General features: G+C 50.4%; 2 protein-coding genes across 12 annotated transcripts in view; one reads left to right on the plus strand and one right to left on the minus strand.

Annotated features, from left to right (window-relative positions):
* Positions 1-23,753, minus strand: part of ACOX1 (acyl-CoA oxidase 1) — a 62,568-nt gene that overhangs the window by 37,269 nt on the left and 1,546 nt on the right. For 2 of the 3 annotated variants that reach the window (XM_015120333.3, XM_028835544.2), the window contains exon 1: positions 1-201. In XM_015120333.3, the coding sequence (XP_014975819.1) occupies positions 1-109 (109 nt within the window). In that variant the 5' untranslated portion in view covers positions 110-201. 3 annotated transcript variants of the gene reach the window in all.
* The window catches only part of TEN1 (TEN1 subunit of CST complex), a 25,049-nt gene continuing 1,540 nt past the window's right edge, over positions 245-23,753 (plus strand). The window contains exons 1-6 of one of the 9 annotated variants that reach the window (XM_077972935.1): positions 292-538; positions 3,936-4,122; positions 7,592-7,726; positions 11,523-11,620; positions 15,694-15,805; positions 20,231-20,309. In XM_077972935.1, the coding sequence (XP_077829061.1) occupies positions 11,529-11,620; positions 15,694-15,805; positions 20,231-20,309 (283 nt within the window). In that variant the 5' untranslated portion in view covers positions 292-538; positions 3,936-4,122; positions 7,592-7,726; positions 11,523-11,528. Of the gene's footprint in view, positions 539-3,935; positions 4,123-7,588; positions 7,727-10,050; positions 10,169-11,469; positions 11,621-15,693; positions 15,852-20,230; positions 20,310-23,753 lie in introns of those variants that run through there. The other 8 variants (XM_077972942.1, XM_077972940.1, XM_077972934.1 and 5 more) reach the window with 8 other exon arrangements.

Below are 23,753 nucleotides of genomic sequence, written 5' to 3' on the forward strand. Positions count from 1 at the left end.
CGATCTCTCGGCGGCGCCGGGTGTTCTCGGGACTGCCGTCCAGGATATGTGTAAGCAGCTCCGGGTTGAAGCTGGCGGAATCCCGCTCCCTGCGCAGGTCCGGGTTCATGGCGACGACCAGCTGCAGCGAAGTAAGCACCGACGGAGGTGGCAGTGACAACCTAAACCCGCAGCTCCAGCGCCGGCCGGGCCCTATGAGGCAGCCTCAGAAGCGCGCAAGTCCCCGCCTCCGCTCGCCCGGCCCGCCCCTTCTTTCTCCGAGGCCCTTCGGCGCGTGAGTGACAACCGCCCAGACAGAGGGGGCGATGTCCGCGGCGTGACTGGGGCCGGTCGCGGGGCAGACGAATCCTCTGCTCCTGGCCAGGGGAGGCTCCCGAGCGGATCCTCGGGAAAGGGGCTCCAAAGGTCAAGAAATTGCCCCACGGGGCGTTCGGGGAGAGGGAAAGTAAAGCACTTTTTGTATCCCGCCACCTCTCCCGTCACGTGACCACGCGGGGCGGAAAGAGGAAATCCGAGGACCCGGCGACGCCCAGAACAGGTTGGCGGGGGCCTTGGGAAGGGGCGGGACAACGAGGCTGAGGAGGGACTGCGCCTGCGCTTGCCGCCCCCCGCCCCGCCCGCCCGACTTCTCCCCGCTTCCGGGTCTGTGTCTCTAGGCATCTCTGAAATGAGAGGGGTCGGGGAGACTCAGGAACCTGGAGTGGGAGACTGGCTTTGCGGAATTGCTAGGGAGGGTCATTTGGGCTTTTGCCAAATCCACCCGGATTGGAGGAGAATGGGACGGGAACCAAAGTCTCTTTGGGGAGAGGCTCTAGTTACCTTTTGTTAAAATAATGACGTCTTTATTGGCAGAGGCGTGGGCTCCGGGGCCCTGGGTGTGGGATTGTGAGCGCTGCCCGCTGTTTAAGGGGTGGACGCGGACTTAGAATGAGGCCGAGCGGGCAGTGCTGCTCTAAGCCTTCTATCTGGGAAACCCGACATTTTTTTCCCCCCAACCTCGCAGTTACTAGAGGTCTTGGAATCCAGACTTCTTTGCTTTCGCCATTATCGTCATCAAAGTGGGAAATGCACACTTAAATACTGTTAAAACCTAGTGTAGGGCCGGGCGCCGTGGCTCAAGCCTGGAATCCCAGCACTTTAGGAGGACGAGGCAGGCGTATCACTTGAGCCCGGGCGTTGAAGATCAGCCTGGGCAACATGGCAAAACCTCATCTCTACAAAAAATACCAAAAACTTAGCTGGGTGTAGTGGCATGCGCCTGTAGTCCCAGCTACTCTGAAGGCTGAGATGGGATGGTGGCTTGCGCACCGGAGGTGGAGGTTGCAGTGAGCCAAGATTGTGACATTGCACTCCATCCTGGACAACATAGTGAGACCCTATCTCTACAGGAAAAAAAAAAAACAGAAAACAAAAAACAATTCTGCCCAGTGGGATTGTGGACAAGGGAGATTCACGGATTTGTTGAATCATCTCTAGTCACTGTTTTTTTTTTTGTTTTTTTTTTCTTGAGACAGAGTCTCGCTCTATCGCCCAGGTTGGAGTGCCGTGGTGCGATCTCGGCTCACTGCAAGCTCCGCCTCCCAGGTTCACGCCATTCTCCTGCCTCAGCCTCCCAAGTAGCTGGGACTACAGGCGCCCGCCACCACACCCGGCTAATTTTTTGCATTTTTAAAAGTAGAGACGGGGTTTCACCATGTTAGCCAGGATGGTCTCAATCTCCTGACCTCGTGATCCACCCGCCTCGGCCTCCCAAAGTGCTGGGATTACAGGCGTGAGCCACCGCGCCCTGCCTTTTTTTTTTTTTTTTTTTTTTTTGAGACGGAGTCTCACTCTGTTGCCCAGGCTGCAGTGTGGTGGTAGGTGGTATGATCTCAGCTCACTGCACCCTCCACCCCTGGGTTCAAGCGATTCTCCTATCTCAGCCTCCCAAGTAGCTGGGATTACAGGGGCTCGCCGCCACACCCAGCTAATTTTTGTATTTTTAGTAGAGACAGGATTTTGCCATATTGGCCAGGCTGGTCTCGAATTCCTGACCTCAGTTTATCCACCTGCCTTGGCCTCCCAAAGCGCTGGGATTACAGGCGTGAGCCGCTGGGATTACAGGCGTGAGCCGCCGCGCCTAGCCTGTCTGTAGTCTGTGTAATACTATGACTTTGGTTTTCTCAGAAGTAAAACTACAAAGATGCATAACATTCATCATTTGAATAATAGAACTATAATACACACTCTTAACCCCTAGGACCTCAGGATCCTCATTTGTCTTATTAAGGTGCTGATCTCAGGCCCCTTCAACAGCGGGGAGAGTGTCTAGTTATTCTTTGTACCTGGCACAGTGCCTGCCCCACTAAAGGTGCTCAGGAAATCTTTGTGGCGTGAACAAATGGCTACTTGACAGCTGACCTTCTAGGTCTAGTATTCTAGGAAACCAATTGCTCTTAATGTAATGATAGTGGGTGTACTCAGCATTGAATAGAAAAGACTTAGATGAGCTAAATTTGGTGAGTTTTATTTTGAAATAATTTCAAATTTACACGAGAATTACAAGACTAGAACAAAGAACTTTTCTTCTGTGACTTTAACACTTTTTTTTTTTTTTTTTTTTTTTGAGATGATGTCTTCCTCTGTCACCCAGGCTGGAGTGCAGTTGCATGATCTCAGCTCACTGCAACCTCCGCCTCCTGCGTTCAAATGATTCTCATGCCTCAGCCTCCCAAGTAGCTGGCACTACAGGAATGCGCTACCACACCTGGCTGAGTTTTCTGTGTTTGTTAGAGGCAGGGTTTCACCATGTTGACCAGGCTGGTCTCAAACTCCTGGCCTCACGTGATCCGCTTGCCTCAGCCTCCCAAAGTGTAGAGATTATAGGTGTGAGCCACCGCGTCTGGCTGGCTGACATTAACACTTTTGAAGCGTATAAGCCCATTTTTTTGTAGTTTTGGATCTCAGAAAACAATACCCCAAAATGAAGGCCTCAGAAGCAACCCACAAAGCAAGTTTTTTTTTTACCTTCTGCCCTCCTCTCCCTCAGGCCCATTCTCCCCCAAGGCTAGCCAGAGACGTTAGAATCCTCTTCCCCAAGGCGGGTCATAGAAAACAGAGTCCTTTGCCCCCAAAGCCAGCCATAAAACCCTAAATATAGGCTGAGTGCGGTGGCTCACACCTATAATCCTGGCACTTGGGGAGGCCAAGGCAGGTGGATCACGAGGTCAGGAGATCAAGATCATCCCGGCTAACACAGTGAAACCCCGTCTCTACTAAAAATACAAAAAAAAATTAGCTGGGCGAGGTGGCACTTCCCTGTAGTCCCAGCTACTCGGGAGGCTGAGGCAGGAGAACCGCTTGAACCTGGGGGGTGGTGGTTACAGTGACCCTGAGAACCTGCCACTGCACTCCAGCGTGGCAGACAGAGTGAGACTCCATCTCAAAAAGCAAGAAAAAAGTATAATCAGGCCGGTCGCGGTGGCTCAAGCCTGTAATCCCAGCACTTTGGGAGGCCGAGAGGGGCGGATCACGAGGTGAGGAGATCGAGACCATGGAACCCTGTCTCTACTAAAAAAAATACAAAAAAAAACTAGCCGTTCCCGGTGGCGGGCGTCTGTAGTCCCAGCTACTCGGGAGGCTGAGGCGGAAGAATGGCGTAAACCCGGGAGGCGGAGCTTGCAGTGAGCTGAGATCTGGCCACTGCACTCCAGCCCCGGCGACAGAGCAAGACTCCATCTTAAAAAAAAAAAAAAAAAGGTATAATCATTATACCAGCAAACTCCTCCCTCGGTGAGAGTTGCATAGCCACCCCAGCATCCTCCTCACCCCTTTTTCCCCAGATCCACCAGAAAAACAGGAACATCTAGTGGGGACACTCCTTTAGTCCCCTCATGTTAGTGAGCACACACTCGTGTACACCAGCCCTTCGTAATTTTTATCTCCCTCTGTTTTAGACAATGAATGTTTTCATAGCCTGTGCCACTTCTATAACCACCTGATGGGTTCCTGCAGCACAAACAAAATCAGTTCATGGAGAACATGGCGTTACAGTCAAGAAAGAGTTTAATTGACACAAGGCTGGCCACACCACGTGGGAGTTGGTATTATTAGTCAGTCTCCTGGAAGGCTCAGAGATTAGAGGTCATTTAAATGTAATTTTGGGAAAGGGGTGGTGGCAGCTAGGCAATGGTGCTTGCTGCTGATTGGTTGGGGGTGCAACCTTAGGGGTGTGGCAAATGGTCCTCCTGCAGGCTGAGTCACCTCTGAGGGGGGGCCCCGCAGGAGTGGTTGGTGGGGTCCATGTGGAGTTGGTGGTGTCAGACATGCAAAAAACCTGAAAAGATATCTCCAAAGGCCAATCTTAGATTCTGCAGTAGTGATGTTATCTGCAGGAGTAACTGGGGAAGTTGCCTAGCTTGTGACCTCTGGAATAATGGCTGGCAGTCTTCGCAGAATTCGGGCTTCTCTGTGCTCCTGGCCTGGTGGTCTCTCATTAGCTTTACAAAAGTGGCTGCGTTTTAGGGAAGGGCTATTTTCATTTAAACTATAAACTAAATGTCTCCCAAAGTTAGCTTGGCCCAACCCCGGGAATAATTAAGGGCAGCTTAGCAGCCAAAGGCAAGAGGGGAATTGGCTAGATCAGATCTCCCCCTCTCCCCTGCTGCCCTAATTCTCTCACTGATGCAATTTTTGCAAAGGACATCTTACTTCTCTATCAAACTATGACTCTGAGGAGATCTTTTTGCTCATCGTTGGACATTATGGGCTGTATAGTGTGTTCCTTGTTCTGAAGAAATAATGGTTGGCTTTCCAAATCTGTGCACCGTCTCTTGTTCTGCTTTTTCATTTTTTTTTTTTTTTATTTAATTTTGCTTTTGTGAGCGTCTCACTCTGTCACCCAGGCTGGAGTGCAATGGTGCAATCATAGTTCACTGCAGCCTCGACCTTGCAGGCTCAAGCGATCCTCCTATCTCATCCTCCCAAGTAGTTGGGATTATAGGCATGCAGCACCATACCCGGCTAATTTTTATATTTTTAGTAGCGACAAGGTTGCCCTCAAACTCCTGAGCTCAAGTGATCTGCCCGCCTCAGCCTCCTCAAGTGCTGGGATTATAGGCATGAGCCACCGCGCCCGGCCTTGTTCTGATTGTTTTGAAGCATTTGTAGCTTCCAGCAGGTAAGCAAAGCCCAGTCCAGAGTCACTGTCTGTTCCTATCAAGGAACAGAGTTCCGTGGTACTGCCCCAGGGCTACCAGCATGAGTCTCACTTGCCAGCTATGATCAGGACCTTCCACGATGTGATCTGCACCATAGCCACAGGCAGTCTCTGTCTCTTTTACTGACAAACAACAGTTCTTCCTGGCACTATGTGCCTGAGAGGGTTCAAGAGGAACGTGTTCATGAAAAAAGTCAAATGCGGCAAGGCGCGGTGGCTTACGCGTGTAATCCCAGCACTTTGGGAGGCCAAGCTGGGTAGATCACCTGAGGTCAAGAGTTCGAAACCAGTCTGACCAACAGGGTGAAACCCTGTCTCTACTAAAAAAAAATTACAAAAATTTGTCCAGGCGCGGTGGCTCAAGCCTGTAATCCCAGCACTTTGGGAGGCCGAGACGGGCGGATCACGAGGTCAGGAGATCAAGACCATCCTGGCTAACACGGTGAAACCCTGTCTCTACTAAAAACTACAAAAAACTAGCCGGGCGAGGTGGCGGGCGTCTGTAGTCCCAGCTACTCCGGAGGCTGAGGCAGGAGAATGGCGTAAACCCGGGAGGCGGAGCTTGCAGTGAGCTGAGATCCGGCCACTGTACTCCAGCCTGGGCGACAGAGCGAGACTCCATCTCAAAAAATAAAAAAAAAAAAATTACAAAAATTAGCCGGGCATGGTGGCAGGCGCCTGTAGTTCAACTACTCGTGAGGCTGAGGCAGGAGAATCTCTTGAACCTGGGAGGCGGAGGTTGCAGTGAGCCAAAATTGCACCATTGAACTCCTGCATGACAGAGCAAGGCTCTGTCTCAAAAAAAAAAAAAAAAAAAAAAATTAGCTGGGTGTGGTGGTAGGTGCAGCTGAGGCAGGCAAATCGCTTGAACCCCGGAGGCAGGGACTGCAGTGAGCCGAGATCATGCTGAGATGGAGTTGTTCCCTTGACCCCTTTGGTTCCCTGATTGGGAACTGGAGTGACTCGTTTCACTCAGCCTGCCACTGGCCATTCCTCAAGAGAGGGAGCATGGGAGCAAGCAAGTGCAGCAACAGGATGGAACGAACCAGCCCATCGCTCCTCTCTGGCGGGAGCAGGCTCTGTGCAGAGCCCGCAGCAGCATCCAAGCCTGTGCCTCTCAGCACCCGGTTCTTGTCTGGCATCCAGGAAGAATCAGGTCACACAAACAGATTGAAGGGTAGTGTATGCTGAGGATTTTATAGGGTGATAGCTCTTAAAGGGATGGGAGTTGGAAAGGGGATGGTATGGGAAGAAGGCGATCTTTCCCTGAAGTTGCACCGTTTGAAGTTAGCTGCTTCTGTCTGTAGCCTCTGACTCACAGTTGCTGCTTCTCTGCTCACTGCTCAGCAGCTTATATCCCCGACCATCAGCCCCAGGGAGAGGCCCCATAAATATGGGGTCATATCTATGATGGGACACCAGCCCTACCAGGCAGGCAACAGAGCAAGACTCTGTCTCAAAAAAAGTTAAAAAAAGGCCGGGCGCGGTGGCTCAAGCCTGTAATCCCAGCACTTTGGGAGGCCGAGACGGGCGGATCACGAGGTCAGGAGATCAAGACCATCCTGGGTAACACAGTGAAACCCCGTCTCTACTAAAAATACAAAAACTTAGCCGGGCGAGGTGGCGGGTGCCTGTAGTCCCAGCTACTCGGGAGGCTGAGGCAGGAGAATGGCGTGAACCCGGGAGGCGGAGCTTGCAGTGAGCTGAGATCCGGCCACTGCACTCCAGCCTGGGTGACAGAGCGAGACTCCGTCTCAAAAAAAAAAAAAAAAAAAAAAAAGTAAAAAAAAAAAAAAAAATGGCCCGGGTGCGGTGGCTCACGCCTGTAATCCCAGCACTTTGGGAGGCTGAAGCGGGTGGATCACAAGGTCAGGAGATCGAGACCATCCTGGCTACCATGGTGAAACCCCGTCTCTACTAAAAATACAAAAACATTACCCAGCATGGTGGGGGGCACCTGTAGTCTCAGCTACTCGGGAGGCTAAGGCAGGAGAATGGTGTGAACCCGGGAGGCAGAGCTTGCAGTGAGCCGAGATCATGCCACTGCACTCCAGCCTGGGCGACAGAGTGAGACTCCATCTCAAAATAAATAAATAAATAAATAAATAGTTGAAGGCAGCCAGATGTGGTGGTATGCACCTGTAGTCCCTTGGGAGACTGAGGCAAGGGGAATCACTTGAGTCCAGGAGTTTGAGGCTGCAGTGAGCTATGATCCCACCAGTGCACTCCAGCCTTGGTGACAGAGTGAGACCTTGTACAGGCACATGCCACATACACACATTTGGGTCAATGACAGAGCGCGTATACACAGTGGCCCAAAAGATTATATAACACCATATTTTTTACTATTGACCATTTTTTACCATTTTCTCTCCTATGTTTGCTTATGTTCAGATATACAGATGCCATTGTGCTACAGTTGCCTCCAGTGTTCTGTACAGCCACACGTGGTACAGGTTGATAGCCTGCGAACAATAGGCTCCACCATACAGCACCAGGGCTGCAGTAGGCTGTGCCATCTAGGTTTGTGTAAGTACACAGTGATGTTCACACAATGATGAAATCACCTAACTGCATTTCTGAGAACACATCTCTGTTATCGTTTTTTTTGTTTTTTTTTTTGTTTTTTTTTTTTGTTTTTTTTTTTTTGAGACGGAGTCTCGCTGTGTCTCCCAGGCTGGGAGTGCAGTGGCGTGATCTCGGCTCACTGCAAGCTCCGCCTCCCGGGTTCACGCCATTCTCCCGCCTCAGCCTCCCAAGTAGCTGAGACTACAGGTGCCCGCCACCACGCCCGGCTAGTTTTCTGTATTTTTTAGTAGAGACGGGGTTTCACCATGTTAGCCAGGATAGTCTCGATCTCCTGACCTCGTGATCCACCCGCCTCGGCCTCCCAAAGTGCTGGGATTACAGGCTTGAGCCACCGCGCCCGGCCTCTTGTTATCGTTTGAATGCATGTCTACAATTGTAACAGAGATCATAGAGCCCACAAAGCTGAAAAATGTACTGTGTACTCATTTATAAACCCCTGTTTTATGGGATTGGAAGGAATGGGTTACATAGAGATTGGAATGGAACAGTACTTCTCCACATAGCTTTTTATTTTATTTTATTTTATTTTATTTTATTTTATTTTATTTATTTTAGACTGAGTCTCTCTCTGTTGCCCAGGCTGGAGTACAGTGGTGTGAGCTCAGCTCACTGCAACCTCTGCCTCCCGGGTTCAAGCGATTCTCATGCCTTAGCCTCCCAAGTAGCTGGGATCACAGGTGCTTGCCATCATGCCTGGCTAATTTTTGTAATTTTAGTAGAGATGGGGTTTCACCAGGTTGGCCAGGCTGGTCTTGAACTCCTGACCTCAAGTGACCCACCTGCCTCAGCCTTCCAAAATGCTGGAATTGCAGGTGTGAGCCACTGCACCCAGCCTAATTTTGTATTTTCAGTAGAGATGGAATTTCGCCATGTTGGCCAGGCTGGTCTCAAACTCCTGATCTCAGGTGATCTGCCCACCTTGGCCTCCCAAAGTGATGGGATTACTGGCGTGAGCCACCGTGCACAGACTTTTTATTTATTTATTTATTTATTTTTTATTTTTATTTTTTGAGACGGAGTCTCGCTCTGTCGCCCAGAATGGAGTGCAGTGGCCGGATCTCAGCTCACTGCAAGCTCCGCCTCCCAGGTTTACGCCATTCTCCTGCCTCAGCCTCCCGAGTAGCTGGGACTACAGGCGCCCGCCACCTCACCCAGCTAGTTTTTTTTTGTATTTTTTAGTAGAGACAGGGTTTCACCGGGTTAGCCAGGATGGTCTCGATCTCCTGACCTTGTGATCCACCCGTCTCGGCCTCCCAAAGTGCTGGGATTACAGGCTTGAGCCACCGCGCCCGGCCTGACTTTTTATTTTTTTTAGAGACAGAGCCTCCCTCCGTCATCCATGCTGGAGTTCTGTGATGCTCTCATAGCTCACTGCAGCCTCGAACTCCTGGGTTCCAGCTATCCTCCCACCTCAGCCACCCAAGTAGCTGGTACTACATGTATTTCTAGCCTGCCAAATTTTTTTCTTTTTTGTAAAGTCAGGCTGTTGCTTTGTTCTCAGGCTGGTCCTGAACTCCTGGCCTCAAGCAGTCCTCCCACCTTGGCCTCCCAAAGCACTGGGATGACAGGTGTGAGCCACCATTCAGGGCCACACATAGCTTTTTTTTTTTTTTTTTTGAGACGGAGTCTCGCTCTGTCGCCCAGGCTGGAGTGCAGTGGCCAGATCTCAGCTCACTGCAAGCTCCGACTCCCGGGTTCATGCCATTCTCCTCCCTCAGCCTCCCGAGTAGCTGGGACTACAGGCGCCTGCCACCACGCCCGGCTAATATTTTGTATTTTTTAGTAGAGACGGGGTTTCACCGTGTTAGCCAGGATGGTCTTGATCTCCTGACCTCATGATCCGCCCATCTCGGCCTCCCAAAGTGCTGCGATTACAGGCTTGAGCCACCGTGCCCGGCCCACACATAGCTTTTTAATTTTGCTTGTTTGTTTGTTTGTTTGAGACGGAGTTTCGCTCTTGTTGCCGAGGCTGGAGTGCAATGGCGCAATCTCGTCTCACCGCAACCTCCGCCTCCCAGGTTCAAGCAATTCTCCTGCCTCGCCCTCCCTAGTAGCTGGGATTACAGGCATGTGCCACCACACCCTGCTAATTTTGTATTTTTAGTGGAGTCGGGGTTTCTCCATGTTGGTCAGGCTGGTCTCAAACTCCTGACCTCAGGTGATCCGCCCTTCTCGGTCTCCCGAAGTGCTGGGATTACAGGCATGAGCCACCGCGCCCAGCAGCTTTTTAAATATTGCTTTGGTTTATTATTATTTTGAGACAGGGTCTTACTCTGTTGACCAGGCTAGAGTGTAGTGGTGTGATCATAGCTCACTGCAGCTTCAACCTCCTGTGGTGAAGTGACGCTCCTGCCTCAGCCTCCTAAGTTGCTAGGACTACAGGTGAGAGACACCACACCTGGCTAATTTTTGTATTTTTTTGGTAGTGATGGGGTGTTGCCGTGTTGCCCGGGCTGGTCCCGAATTCCTAGTCTCAAGGGATCCACCCGCCTTGGCCTCCGAAAGAGCTGGGATTACAGGCATGAGCCACTGTGCCTGGCCTAATGTTTTAATTTTTTCATAGAGATGAATTCTCACTATGTTGTCAGGGCTGGTCTATGTTTGTTTGGTTTCGGTTGTTTTGCTTTGTTTTTTTTTTTTTTTTTTTTTTTTTTGAGACGGAGTCTCGCTGTGTGGCCCAGGCTGGAGTGCAGTGGCCGGATCTCAGCTCACTGCAAGCTCTGCCTCCCGGGTTTTTACGCCATTCTCCTGCCTCAGCCTCCCGAGTAGCCGGGACTACAGGTGCCCGCCACCTCGCCCGGCTAGTTTTTTGTATTTTTTAGTAGAGACGGGGTTTCACCGTGTTAGCCAGGATGGTCTCGAACTCCTGACCTCGTGATCCGCCCGTCTCGGCCTCCCAAAGTGCTGGGATTACAGGCTTGAGCCACCGCGCCCGGCCTGCTTTGTTTTTTTGAGATGGAGTCTTGCTCTTGTTGCCCAGGCTGGAGTGCAATGGCACGATCTCGGCTCCCTGAAACTTCTGCCTCCTGGGTTCAAGTGATTCTCCTGCCTCAGCCCCCCAAGTCGCTGGGATTACAGGCATGCGCCACCATGCCCGGCTAATTTTGTATTTTTAGTAGAGACAGGGTTTCTCCATGTTGGTCAGGCTAGTCTTGATCTCCCGGCCTCAGGGGATCCACCTGCCTCAGCCTCCCAAAGTGCTGGGATTACAGGCGTGAGCCACTGCGCCCGGCCGTGGTTTGTTTTTGTTTGTTTGTTTGTTTGTTTTTAATACATGAATGCATATTATATCAATTATTTATTTATTTATTTATTTTGAGACAGCATCTTGCTCTATCACCCAGGCTGGAGTGCAGTGGCACGATCTTGGCTCATCACAACCTCCACCTCCTGGGTTCAAGCAATTCTCCTGCTCCAGCCTCCTGAGTAACTGGGATTACAGGCGCACGCCACCAGCTAATTTTTGTATTTTTAGTAGCGATGGGGTTTCACCATGTTGGTCAGGCTGGTCTCAAACTCTTGACCTCGTGATCCACCTGCCTCGGCCTCCCAAAGTGCTGGGATTATAGGCATGAGCCACCGTGCCTGGCAAAATTTTTTTTTTTAATTTTAAAACACTGCTCACTGGAATTAGTCTTCAAGATGCTGTTGGTCTCATATATCTGCTAATCTCTGTTTTGCAGTCTATTTGATTTATCAGGAAACTTCAAAATCCATCTCAACTGTTTGGTTATAGGAGCCCATGATGCTGCCCAAACCTGGGACCTATTACCTCCCCTGGGAGGTCAGTGCAGGCCAAGTTCCTGATGGGGGCACACTGAGAACATTTGGCAGGTGAGAATGGTTTTTTTTATTTTTTTCACTGGTGGGGGTGATGGTTAAATGTCTTTCTCTACCCCACCCCCCCAAAAATAAAATAGTTACGGCTGGGCGCGGTGGCTCATGCCTGTAATCCCAGCACTTTGGGAGGCTGAGGTGGGTGAATCACCTGAGGTCGGGAGTTTGAGACCAGCCTGACCAACATGGAGAAACCGTGTCTCTACTAAAAATACAAAATTAGCCTGGCATGGTGGCGTGTGCCTATAATCCCAGCTACTCGGGAGGCTGAAGCAGGAGAATTGCTTGAACCTGGGAGGTGGAGGTTGCAGTGAGCTGAGATTGTGCTATTGCACTCCAGCCTGGGGGACAGGGTGAGACTCTGTCTCGAAAAAAAAAAAAAGAGAAAGTAGTATTTTAACCTAGGCCGGGTGCGGTGGTTCACGCCTGTAATCCCAACACTTTGGGAGGCCAAAGTGGGCGGATCACCTGAGGTCAGAAGTTCAAAACCAGCCTGGCCAACATGGTGAAACCCCGTCTCTACAAAAAATACCAAAATTAGCCAAGCGTGGTGGCAGGCGCCTGTAATCCCAGCTATTTGGGAGGCTGAGGCAGGAGAATTGCTTGAACCCATGAGGCAGAGGTGGCAGTGAGCCAAGATCACGTTCCAGCCTGGGTGACAAGAGTGAAATTTGGTCTCAAAAAAAAAAAAAGTATTTTGACCTAGTTAAAGGCTGGGTGTGGAGGCTCACATCTGTGATCCTAGCACTTTGGGAGGCTGAGGTGGGAGGATTGGTTGAGTCCAGGAGTTTGAAACAAGCCTGGGCAACATGGTGAAACCCTGTCTCTACAAAATATACAAAAATTTAGCCAGGCATGGCAGTGTGCGCCTGTAGCCTCAGCTACTGGGGAGGCTGAGGTGGGAGGATCACCTGAACCTGGGAGGTCTAGGCTGCAGTGAGCTGAGATTGCACCACTGCACTCCATCCTGGATGACAGAGTGAGATCCTACCTCAAAAAAAAAAAAAAGGAAAGAAAAAAAAGAAGAAAGCAGTGTTTTAACCTAGATGAGATCCTATTGTATTACTATACTGTAGCATTTATTTAGTTAGCTGTGTATGGTAGACCTAGTTCGATGTCAGACATGTAGATCTCCATCATCATTTTGAATAGTTCCATTTTGTTTCACTGTGGTGATATTGCATCATTTACTAAGCCAAATCTTTTTTTTTTTTTTTTTTTTTTTTTTTGAGACAGAGTCTCACTCTGTCGCCCAGGCTGGAGAGTGCAGTGGCGTGATCTCGGCTCACTGCAACCTCTGCCTCCTGGGTTCAAGCGATTCTCCTGCCTCAGCCTCCTGAGTAGCTGGTATTACAGGCCCCTGCCACCACACTCAGCTAATTTTTTTTTTATTTTTTAGTAGAAATGGTATTTCACCATCTTGGCCAGGCTGGTCTTGAACTCCTGACCTCGTAATCCACCCGCCTCGGCCCCACAAAGTGCTAGGATTACAGGCTTGAGCCACCGCGCCCAGCCTACTTAGCCAATACTTTATTGATTTTCTTTCTTTCTTTTTTTTTTTTTTGAGACAGAGTCTCGCTCTGTTGCCCAGGCTTGAGTGCAGTGGCATGATCTTGGCTCACTGCAAGCTCCGCCTCCCGGGTTCATGCCATTCTCCTGCCTCAGCCTCCCGAGTAGCTGGGACTACAGGCGCCCGCCACCTCGCCCGGCTAGTTTTTTGTATTTTTTAGTAGAGACAGGGTTTCACTGTGTTAGCCAGGATGGTCTCGATCTCCTGACCTCGTGATCTGCCCGTCTCGGCCTCCCAAAGTGCTGGGATTACAGGCTTGAGCCACCGCGCCCGGCCATTTTTGTATTTTTTTAAGTAGAGATGGGATTTCATCATGTTGGCCAGGATGGTCTCCATCTCGACCTTGTGATCTGCCTGCCTCAGCCTCCCAAAGTGCTAGCATTACAGGCGTGAGCCACCATGCCCGGCTTTATTGATTTTCAATAAAGACATCAGGGTAATTCAGTAGGGAAAGGATAGTCCTTTCAACAAGTGGAGCTACTAGATATTGACACTGTGTCGCCCAGGCTGAAGTGCAAGTGGCATGATCATGGCTTACAGCAGCCTTGACCCCTCAACCTCCCAAGTAGCTGAGACCACAGGCGTGCACCACCGTACCTGGCTAATTAAAAAAAAAAAAAAAAATTTTTTAGAGATGGCGTCTCTGTCTGTTGCCCAGGCTGGTCTCTAACGCCTGGGCTCAAGCAATCCTCTTGCCTCGGCCTCCCAAAGTGCTAGGATTATAGATGTGAGCTACCATGCCCAACCTATATATATATATATATATTTTTTTTTTTTTTGAGATGGAGTCTTGCTCTGTTGCCCAGACTGGAGTGCAGTGGTATGATCTCAGCTCACTGCAGCCTCTACTTCCTGGGCTCCAGTGATCCTCCTTTCTTGGCCTCCCAAGTATCTGGGACCACAGCTGCATGCTACCATGCTTGGCTAATTTTTTATATTTTTAGTAGAGACAGGGTTTCAACATGTTGCCCAGGTTGGCCTTGAACTCTTGGACTCAAGCGATCCACCTGCCTTGGCCTCCCAAAGTGCTGGGATTACCAGCATGAGCCACTACGCCCAGCTAGATATTAATATGGTAGGGGAATATCTTGATCTCTACTTCACAACATGCCAAAAAGAATTTACACTGTGTCATAGATTACAAGCTAAGACTGCACTGTCTCAAGAAAACAGGATACAACCTTGAGTAGGCAAAGTTGGGTTTTTTTGTTTTTGTTTTTTTTTTTTTAAATAGCGTTTATAGCCCATATTGAAAAAGAAAAGATGGCCAGGCACAGTGGCTCATGAGTGTAATCCCAGCACTTTGGGAGGCTGAGGCAGGTGGATCGCTTGAGCCCAGGAGTTTGAGACCAGCGTGGACAACATAGCAAAACTCCATCTGTACAAAAAGTTAAAAAATTAGCCAGGTGTAGGCCAGGTGCGGTGGCTCATGCCTGTAATCCCAGCACTTTGGGAGGCCGAGGCGGGCGGATCATAAGGTCAGGAGATCAAGACCATCCTGGCTAACGTGGTGAAACCCCATCTCTGCTAAAAATAGAAAAAAATTAGCCGGGCGTGGTGGTGGGCACCTGTAGTCCCAGCTACTCGGGAGGCTGAGACAGGAGAATGGCATGAACCCAGGAGGCGGAGCTAGCAGTGAGCTGAGATAGTGCCACTGCACTCCAGCCTGGGCAACAGAGCGAGACTCCATCTCAAAAAAATAAATAAATAAAAATTAGCCAGGTGTGGTGGCAAGTACCTATAGTCCCAGCTACTCAGGAGGCTGAGATGGGAGGATTGCTTGAGCAGCCTGGAAGATCAAGGCTGCAGCCTGGGATACAGAAAAAAAAAAAAAAAGAAAGAAAGGAAAAAAAAGATTTCTTAGACAAGACATAGAAAGCAAAAGTCATAAAAGAAAAAAAAAGGTTGGGTGTGGTGGCTCATGCCTGTAATCCCAGTACTTTGGGAGGCTGTGGTGGGTGGATCACTAGAGGTCAGGAGTTGGATACCAGCCTGGACAACATGGTAAAACCTCTTCCCTACTGAAAATACAAAAATTAGCCAGGCCTGGTGGCAGGCACCTGTAACCCCAGCTACTCAAGAGGCTGAGGCACAAGAATTGCTTGAACCCGGGAGGTGGAGGTTGCAGTGAGCCAAGGTTGCACGACTGCACTCCAGCCTGGGCAACAGAGCGAGACTCCATCTCAAAAAAAAAAAAAAGAAAAGAAAAAAATGAATAAACAATGAATAAACTGATCATCAACAAAATTAAAAGCTTCTGCTTATCAAAAATATAACATTAAGAAAATTAAAGGCAAGGGGATGAAAATTAAAAGGAATTCCTTTACATTCTACCATGTAGACTGAAAATTTTTTTTCTGGTTTGCTGCTGCAATTTGCATTTCTCTGATGAGACTGAGGCTGAACACTTTTCTATAGATTTCTTGGCCGTGCAAACCTTTTGCACGTGGTGGTGATTCTACATATGGATGGAAATTATTGCATTTCCTCTGCCTTTCAGGTTGTGCCTCTATGACATGATCCAGTCCAGAGTAACACTGATGGCTCAGCACGGATCTGATCAACACCAGGTTCTTGTCTGTACCAAGTTGGTGGAGCCCTTCCACGCCCAGGTGGGCTCCCTGTACATTGTCCTTGGGGAGCTCCAGCACCAGCAGGGTGAGCTGCGGCCTCACACCCCCTTTCTCCTCCTGGGGCCTGAGCTGGGGCAGTCTTTGGGGCAGTCAGTGAGGAATGGGCTCGTGACCCGACAGCAGTGTCTCATCGGGGTTAATGTTTCTTCCAAATCAGCCCACAAGTTCAAGGACTCTTGAGGATTCAATTCAGAGTGGACTGGTCACATGGTGCCAACTCAAAGACAGGGTGGCTGGTCAGGAGTTCGAGACCAGCCTAGCCAACATGGTGAAACCCCGTGCCTACTAAAAGTACAAAACTTAGCTGGGCCTGGTGGCATGTGCCTGTAGTCCCAGCTACTCAGGAGACTGAGGCAGGAGAATCACTTGAACCAGGGAGGTAGAGGTTGCAGTGAGCCCAGATCGTTCCATTGTACTCCAGCCTGGATGACAGAGTGAGACTCCATCTCAAAAAAAAAAAGACAGGTACAGTGAAGAGATGGTCCCCCATGGGGAAGCGAGAATGAAGAGAGAGAAACCACTAATTTCTCAAGGCCTAACGCACCAGGTCTGAGGCGAGGCAGTTTGCTTAGATCTTTTTGAATTTGTCTGTCAGCTCTTAATCTGAGTCTTAAAAAAAATTTTTTTTAATTTTTTTGAGACAAGCTGTCTGTCTGTCACCCAGGCTGGAGTGCAATGGTATGATCACAGCTCACTGCAACCTCCACCTCATGGACTCATGAGGTTCCCACCTCAGCCTCCTGAGTAGCTGGGACCACAGGCATGCACCACCACACTCAGCTACTTTTTAAATTTTCTGTAGAGACAAGGTGTCATTATCTTGGGATGAGGGATCTGCCTGCGTTGGCCTCCCAAAATGCTGGGATTACAGGCGTGCAGCACCAAACCCAGCCTTACTTCTGATTCCTTTTTTTTTTTTTTTGAGACGGAGTCTCGCTCTGTTGCTCAGGCTGGAGTACAGAGGTGCGATCTCCGATCTCCGCTCACTGCAAGCTCCGCCTCCCAGGTTCACGGTATTTTCCTGCCTTAGCCTCCTGAGTAGCTGGGACTACAGCCGCCCGCCACCACACCCGGCTAATTTTTTGTATTTTTAGTAGAGAGGGTGTTTCACAGTGTTAGCCAGGATGGTCTCTCGATCTCCTGACCTCGTGATCCGCCCACCTCAGCCTCCCAAAGTGTTGGGATTACAGGCATGAGCCACCATTTTTTTTTTTTTTAGACAGTGCCTTTCTCTGTCGCCAGACTGGAGTGCAGTGGTGCGATCTCAGCCCCCTGCAACCTCCAACTCCCTGGATCAAGTGATTCTGCTGTCTCAGCCTCCCGAGTAGCCCTGCCTGCTTCTGATTCTTATTGCTGTTTTTTTTTTTTTTTTTTTTTTTCTTGAGACAGAGTCTTGGTCTGCTGTCCAGGCTGAGTGCAGTGGCGTGATCTTGGCACCAGGCCCTATTCTGCTATTTCTGTATGGATTGCCTGTAGTGGAAACCAAATGGTTGATGAAAGAAAATTCTTTTTTTTTTTTTTTTTTTTTTTTTTTTTTTTGAGACGGAGTCTCGCTCTGTCGCCCAGGCTGGAGTTCTCAGCTCACTGCAAGCTCCGCCTCCCGGGTTCGGGCCATTCTCCTGTCTCAGCCTCCTGAGTAGCTGGGACTACAGGCGCCCGCCACCTCGCCCGGCTAGTTTTTTGTATTTTTTAGTAGAGACGGGGTTTCACCGTGTTAGCCAGGATGGTCTCGATCTCCTGACCTCGTGATCCGCCCGTCTTGGCCTCCCAAAGTGCTGGGATTACAGGCTTGAGCCACCGCGCCCGGCCTCTTTTTTTTTTTTTTTGAGACGGAGTCTCGCTCTGTCGCCGGGGCTGGAGCGCAGTGGCCAGATCTCAGCTCACTGCAAGCTCCGCCTCCCGGGTTTACGCCATTCTCCTGCCTCAGCCTCCTGTGTAGCTGGGACTACAGGCGCCCGCCACCTCGCCCGGCTAGTGTTTTGTATTTTTTTAGTAGAGACGGGGTTTCACCGTGTTCGCCAGGATGGTCTCGATCTCCTGACCTCGTGATCCGCCCGTCTCGGCCTCCCAAAGTGCTGGGATTACAGGCTTGAGCCACCGCGCCCGGCCAGAAAATTCTTTATTTTTGAGATGGAATGTCGCTCTCTCGCCAGGCTGGAGTGTAGTGGCATGATCTCAGCTCACTGCAACCTCTGCCTCCCGGGCTCAAGCAATTCTCCTGCCTCAACTTCCCGAGTAGCTGGGACTACAGGTGTGCGCCACCATGCCCGGCTAATTTTTGTAATTTTAGTAGAGACGGGGTTACACCATGTTGGCCAGGTTGGTCTTGATCTCTTGACCTTGTGATCTGCCTGCCTCAGCCTCCCAAAATGCTGGGATTACAGGTGTGAGCCACCGCACCCGGCCTGGAAAGTTCTTTAGAGAAGAGTCACAGCGAATGAACGCAGGAGAAATATGCGAATTCAAAGTCATCACTTTAAAAGCCCTGACAAAATAAAAAATCCAGGCAACAGTCCTCACTAGTGGCCAAAATCATTAGGAAACATTTTGATGGGATCATTGTGATGGAGGGACCCGCTGGCAGTGCCTGGGCCAGCCTGATCAATGTCAACGTGATAAAAATCAGAAGGGCAAACATCATGTACCTCCGATGTGAGGCAAGAGGAAGACACAATAGCACCACCTCTGGTGGGTTCTTGCCAAAAAAATTGAACCTGAAGTTAATCAGGCCTCAGAGGAAGTAGCCTGTTACTAGGCACTGGCTAGTTTACTGCTACTCTTATAATTTGCATCACAACCTGTTTTTTGTGAGTTTTTTTTTTCTTAAAACATTTTAGTCGCGGGGCGCGGTGGCTCACACTTGTAATCCCAGCACTTTGGGAGGCTGAGGTCAGGAGGATCACCTGAGGTCAAGAGGACAAGACCAGCCTGAACAACGTGGAGAAACCCCGGCTCTACTAAAAATACAAAATTAGCTGGGCGTGGTGGTGCACGCCTGTAAACCTAGCTCCTTGGGAGGCTGAGGCAGGAGAATCACTTGAACCCGGGAGGTGGAGGTTCCTGTGAGCGGAGATCACGCCATTACACTCCAGCCTGGGCAACAAGAGCAAAACTCCGTCTCAAAAAAAGAAAAAAATTTGGCTGGGCGCGGTGGCTCAAGCCTGTAATCCCAGCACTTTGGGAGGCCAAGACGGGCGGATCACAAGGTCAGGAGATCGAGACCATCCTGGCTAACACGGCGAAACCCCGTCTCTACTAAAAACACAAAAAATTAGCCGGGCGAGGTGGCGGCGCCTGTGGTCCCAGCTACTCGGGAGGCTGAGGCAGGAGAATGGCGGGAACCCGGGAGGCGGAGCTTGCAGTGAGCTGAGATCTGGCCACTGCACTCCATTCTGGGCGACAGAGCGAGACTCCGTCTTAAAAAAAAAAAAAAAAAAGAAAGAAAAAAATTTTGTCTTGATTTTCTTTTTTTTTTCTGGAGACGGAGTCTCAGTCTCTCACTCTGTCGCCCAGGCTGGAGTGCAGTGGAGTGATCTCAGCTCACAGCAACCTCCACCTCCCGGGTTCAAGCGATTCTCCTGCCTCGGCCTCCTGAGTAGCTGGGATTACAGGCGCCCGCCACTGCACCTGGCTAATTTTTGTATTTTTAGTAGAGACAGGGTTTCACCATCTTGGCCAGGCTGGTCTTGAGCTCCTGACCTCATGATCCACCTTCCTTGGCTTCCCAAAGTAATGGGATTACAAGCGTGAGCCACCGCGCCTGGCCTGTCTTGATTTTCTAAGTCATACATGCTCATCATTCACAGAGGGAACTGGGAATCAAAAATAAGGAGGTGGGAGGAGAGCATCTGGGCTGACTGTGCTCTGTCTGCCCTGACCTCTGGCCTGGGCAGAGGGGGCACCCTGTGGCTGCTTTAAACCTCCCTGTGAAAGCCAAGTGTGGTGGCTCATGCCTATATTGTCAGCACTTTGGGATGCCAAGGAAGGAGGATTGCTTGAGATCAGGAGTTCAAGACCAGCCTGGGCAACATAGTGAGACCCCATCTTTATAAAAATTAAAAAATTATTCAGGTGTGGTGGCACATGCTTGTCGTCCCAGTTACTTGAGAGGCTGAGGTGGCAGGATTGCTTGAGTCCAGGAGTTCAAGGTTACAGTGAGCTGATCTTGCACAACTGTACTCTAGCCTGAATGACAGGGTGAGACCCTGTTCAAAAAAAAAAAAAAAGGAAAAAAAGTGCAGGTGTGGTGGCTCATACCTGTAATCCCAGCACTTTGAGAGGCTAGGGGGGGAGGCTCGCTTGAGCCCAGGAGTTCAAGACCAGCCTGGAAAATGTAGCAAGCGCCTGCCTCTACAAAATAGTAATAAATAAATGGAAATAAAACAATAAACCTTCCTGTGCCAGGCCCAAAGTCCTGTGGGGACACAAAGGTTGATCAGATGTGAATCCTGCCCTGTGGCCAGACTGACGGTTCTGAGGACAGGTGAGAGGTCATCTTTCAGAAATGTTTGCATAAGAACTAGCTGAGAAGACCGACAGGTGAAGACGTGCTGGGCTGCGATAAAACCCACAGACCTGACACCTGCTGGTGCCATCCAAAGGCCCGAGGGCCGCCTGTTCTGGAGCTAAGGTGTGGGGCACAGCCTTTCCCAGGCCTACTCCAGAGGCACTTGGAGCACGCCCAGGCCGAAGGGCACTGGACCACAGCAAGCATCTACCCACAAGCCCTCACCATGCATCCTCTGCCTTCTGCTTTTCTCTCACTGCACCCCTGCACCTTGCCATCAGAAACCTTCCTGTGGGGCTGGGCTCAGGGGCTCAGTAATCTAGCATGTTCAGAGGCTGAGGTGGGAGGATCACTTGAACCCAGGATTTTGAGACCAACTTGGGCGACGCAGAGAGACTCCATCTCTACAAAAATGAAAATATTAGCCGGGTGTGGTGGCTTGTGCTTGTAGTCCCAGCTACTTGGAAGCCTAAGGCAGGAGGATGGCTTGAGGCAGGAGTTCGATGCTGCAGTGAGCTATGATCATGCCACTGCACTCCAACCTGGGTGACAAAATGAGACCCTGTTTCTAAAGAAAAAGAAAAGAGGCCGGGCACAGTGGCTCATGCCTATAATCCCAGAACTTTTGGGAGGCTGAGGCAGGTGGATTACTTGAGTCCAGGAGTTCAAGACCAGCCTGGACGGCCAGCCGCGGTGGCTCACACCTGTAATGCCAGCACTTTGGGAGGCCGAGGTGGGTGGATCACTTGAAGTCAGGAGTTTGAGACCGGCCTGACCAACATGGTGAAACCCTGTCTCTAAAAAAATACAAAATTGGCCGGGCGCGGTGGCTCAAGCCTGTAATCCCAGCACTTTGGGAGGCCGAGACGGGCGGATCACGAGGTCAGGAGATCGAGACCATCCTGGCTAACACCGTGAAAACCCCGTCTCTACTAAAAATACAAAAACTTAGCCGGGCGAGGTGGCGGGCGCCTGTAGTCCCAGCTACTCAGGAGGCTGAGGCAGGAGAATGGCGTGAACCCAGGAGGCGGAGCTTGCAGTGAGCTGAGATCCGGCCACTGCACTCCAGCCTGGGTGACAGAGCGAGACTCCGTCTCAAAAAAAAAAAAAAAAAAAAAAAAAAAAGAAAGAGAAAGACGAAAGAAAAGAAAGAGAAAAGAGAAGAGAAAGGGAGGGAGGGAAACCTTCCTGTGTGTCCCCTGTGCACCTCCCTCTTCGAGCATCCTTATGGCTCCGGGACTTGCCCAAACCTTCCTCCCCAAACCACACACCCACAGAGTCTGGAGCAGGGCCCGAGTTTCCCCGGCTCCTCAGGTGTGTCAGCATCTCACATCCCTCCCTGTCTCCCTGCTGCCAACCAGTTCCACCAGTAAGCACCTCTGCCCCAATTCCACCTCCCACGTCTGCTGCCGCACCTTGGTCTTGTTTTCCTGAAATTGCATGCCATCCGCTCTCCCTTCTACTTCTGCTGCGTCCCTCTTGCCCTTTCAGGACCTGTGGACTCGGGACTCCTGGACTTTCTTCCCCACCTCTTTTCCCCGCTGGGCCTCACTACCATTTCAGCCACTTTCCTGGCAGCTTCACTCCTGCCCTGAGACCCCAGCCTCCACCCTGCTGGTCCTGCCAACTGTTGAGTGCAGAAAGATCACAGAGCTCCAAGGATTCGGAGCTCAATGATTTCAGGGGCTCACTGAGGTTTCCCTGCTCTGCCTAGAAATCCTTCCTGTGTCCTGGCCACACCCGCCTCCCAGGCGCCACCACAGCTAGTCCAGAAATTCCCTTGCCTCGTAAGAACTCACTTCCTCTCCTCCCCTGTCCCTCCCAGCTTATTGCTTTATGTCCCAGCTAGAATTGAGGCCACAGGCAGCCGTTCTTCCTCCTACAGTCAGACACTGAAATGGCCACCGTTAGCGCCTTCCTCTAGTCTAAGAGGAAGCAGGGTCCCTCCTACCTAAAGGGTTACCACGGTTCTTCCCTCTCCACATATAAGGCGCTCAAGCCTCCTCTATATGGAAATAATAGTCTCAACCGCAAGAAGTCATCATCTACACTAGAGTCCGACCTGCCTGCCCATGACCTTCCCTCCCTTTGCAGACAAACCTAAAAGAACATCTGTGCTCCGTATAATGCCTTCCTGTCCCCAGGCCTCACCCCACTGCATTCTGACTGCTTTTTATAACCCAGGCCCTTCTTTACTCCATGTTCTTTATCTTTTTTTTTTTTTTGAGACAGAGTCTCGCTCTGTCACCCAGGCTGGGAGTACAGTGGCATGATCTCCGCTCACTGCAACCTCTGCTTCCCAGGTTCAAGTGAGTCTCCTGCCTCAGCCTCCCGAATAGCTGGGATTACAGGAGTGTGCCACCACACCCAGCTAATTTTTGTATTAGTAGAGACAGGGTTTCACCGTGTTGGCCAGGCTGGTCTTGAGCTCCTGACCTCAGGTGATCTGCCCACCTCAGCCTCCCAGAGTGCTGGGATTACAGACATGAGCCGCTGCGCCTGTCCTTTTTTTTTTTTTTTTTTTTGAGACAAGAGTCTTGCTCTGTTGCCCAGGCTGGAGTGCAGTGGCGCAATCTTGGTTCACTGCAATATCCACCTCCCTGGTTCAAATGATTATCATGCCTCAGTCTCCCAAGTAGTTGGGATTACAGGTGTGTGCCACAACGCCTGGGTAACTTTTGTATTTTTAGTAGAGACAGGGTTTTGGCATGTTAGCCAGGCTGGTCTTGAACTCCTGGCCTCAAGTGATCCACCTGTCTTGCCCTCCCAAAGTGTTGGGATTATAGTGTTGGGAGCCACCGCACCCCGCCCCAATTCCTCTCTAACCTGTGCAGGCTCTGCTGCTCAGCACTAGGCTAACAGAAGCTGAGACACGCAGGCAACCTCATGTTTCAAATGAGTTCATTGTCTAAGGGTAGCCTGTGTAGACAGCTGGAATCTAGGCAGGATGACACCCTGGATTCTGTCCTCAGGCTGTGCTATAAATGACCTAGACTAGAGGAAAGGACAGGCACAGCCTTTATCTCAAAACAGCATAAAAAGAAGACAGTGTAATGGCCTAGAACGTTGAATCTATTTATTTATTTTGAGAGGGAGTCTCACTCTGTCGCCCAGGCTGGAGTGCAGTGGCTTGATCTCAGCTCACTGCAACCTCTGCCTCCCAGGTTCAAGTGATTCTCCTGCCTCAGTCTCCCGAGTAGCTGGGTTTACAGGTGCCAGCCACCACGCCTGGCTAATTTTGGTATTTTTAGCAGAGATGGGGTTTTGCCGTGTTGGCCAGGCTGGTCACGAACTCCTGACCTCAGGCGATCTGCCCGTCTCAGAAATCTATTTATTAAAATGCTCAGAGAGCAGAAAGAGCATGAGTGCAAAAATTTTTTAAATTTTTTTTTTCCCTTGCAAGCTGTGACTGGAGAAAAT

This window comes from Macaca mulatta, chromosome 16 (assembly GCF_049350105.2).
Source record: "Macaca mulatta isolate MMU2019108-1 chromosome 16, T2T-MMU8v2.0, whole genome shotgun sequence".
Classification (NCBI taxonomy): domain Eukaryota; kingdom Metazoa; phylum Chordata; class Mammalia; order Primates; family Cercopithecidae; genus Macaca; species Macaca mulatta.